This window comes from Charadrius vociferus, unplaced genomic scaffold (genome assembly GCF_000708025.1).
Source record: "Charadrius vociferus isolate BGI_N301 unplaced genomic scaffold, ASM70802v2 scaffold1091, whole genome shotgun sequence".
NCBI lineage: Eukaryota > Metazoa > Chordata > Aves > Charadriiformes > Charadriidae > Charadrius > Charadrius vociferus.
In genome coordinates, this window is record NW_009646972.1 from 89,578 (window position 1) to 90,396 (window position 819).

Below are 819 nucleotides of genomic sequence, written 5' to 3' on the forward strand. Positions count from 1 at the left end.
CCATGCCATCTCCACGGCTTTACTGGTGTGCGAGGCCACTGGTCACCTGGGCCACGTCCTCCCCGTCGTCCTGGCCGTGCTGGTGGCCAATGCCATCACCCAGAAGCATCAACCATCCTTCTACGACGGCACCATCATCGTCAAGAAGCTGCCTTACCTGCCCCCCATCCGTAGCCGACACATGGCGTAAGCCCCCCTGAGCCCCCCCACTCCCATATTTTGGGATAATTTGCTGCGAAATGATGAAAATTTGGGGGTTTTATGGCTCACCAGCTCCTACCAAGTGGTGGTGGAGGAGTTCATGGAGCGCCGGGTGGTGGCCTTGGCCAAGGCTGATGGCTTCGAGGAGGTGCTGGGGGCCCTGGATGCCTCCGCTGATGCTGAGTACCCCGTGGTGGAGAGCGCAGGTGGGATGTGGGATATTGGGGGGGGGTCACTGTGACCAGGGGGGGATGTCACCGGGCTTGTCCCCATCCTCCAGGATCAGCCACGCTGGTGGGCACCATCAGCAGAGCCCAACTGGTCACCTTCCTCCAGAGCCACAAGCATCCCCAGGCACCCCCAGGAGAGAAGGTAAATGGGGGGAGAGGGTGTGAGTACCCCACTGCACCCAAAAAAAGCTGTTTTTTTCACCTAAAAATTAACACGTCACCTTCCCCAAGCTGGCCACCGCAGGGACACTTGGGGACAGCTGTGCCATCGAGCCCATCATGCTCCAGCTCTCACCGTGGACCTCCCTGCACCAGGTTTGGGAAGGGGGGGGATGACGAAATGTCCTGGTGGGGCTGAGAGCCACCAGCCCCCCCCCCAGTTCAGTGT

General features: G+C 60.4%; 1 protein-coding gene across 1 annotated transcript in view; it reads left to right on the top strand.

The window, feature by feature from the left end:
- LOC104295620 (chloride channel protein ClC-Kb-like) overlaps positions 1–767 on the top strand; it is a 13,084-nt gene extending 12,317 nt beyond the window's left edge. The window contains exons 11-14 of the mRNA XM_009895389.1: positions 4–186; positions 274–407; positions 482–573; positions 663–767. Of these exons, the coding sequence (XP_009893691.1) occupies positions 4–186; positions 274–407; positions 482–573; positions 663–767 (514 nt within the window). The remainder of the gene's footprint in view (positions 1–3; positions 187–273; positions 408–481; positions 574–662) is intronic.
- The last annotated feature ends 52 nt before the right edge of the window (positions 768–819 follow it).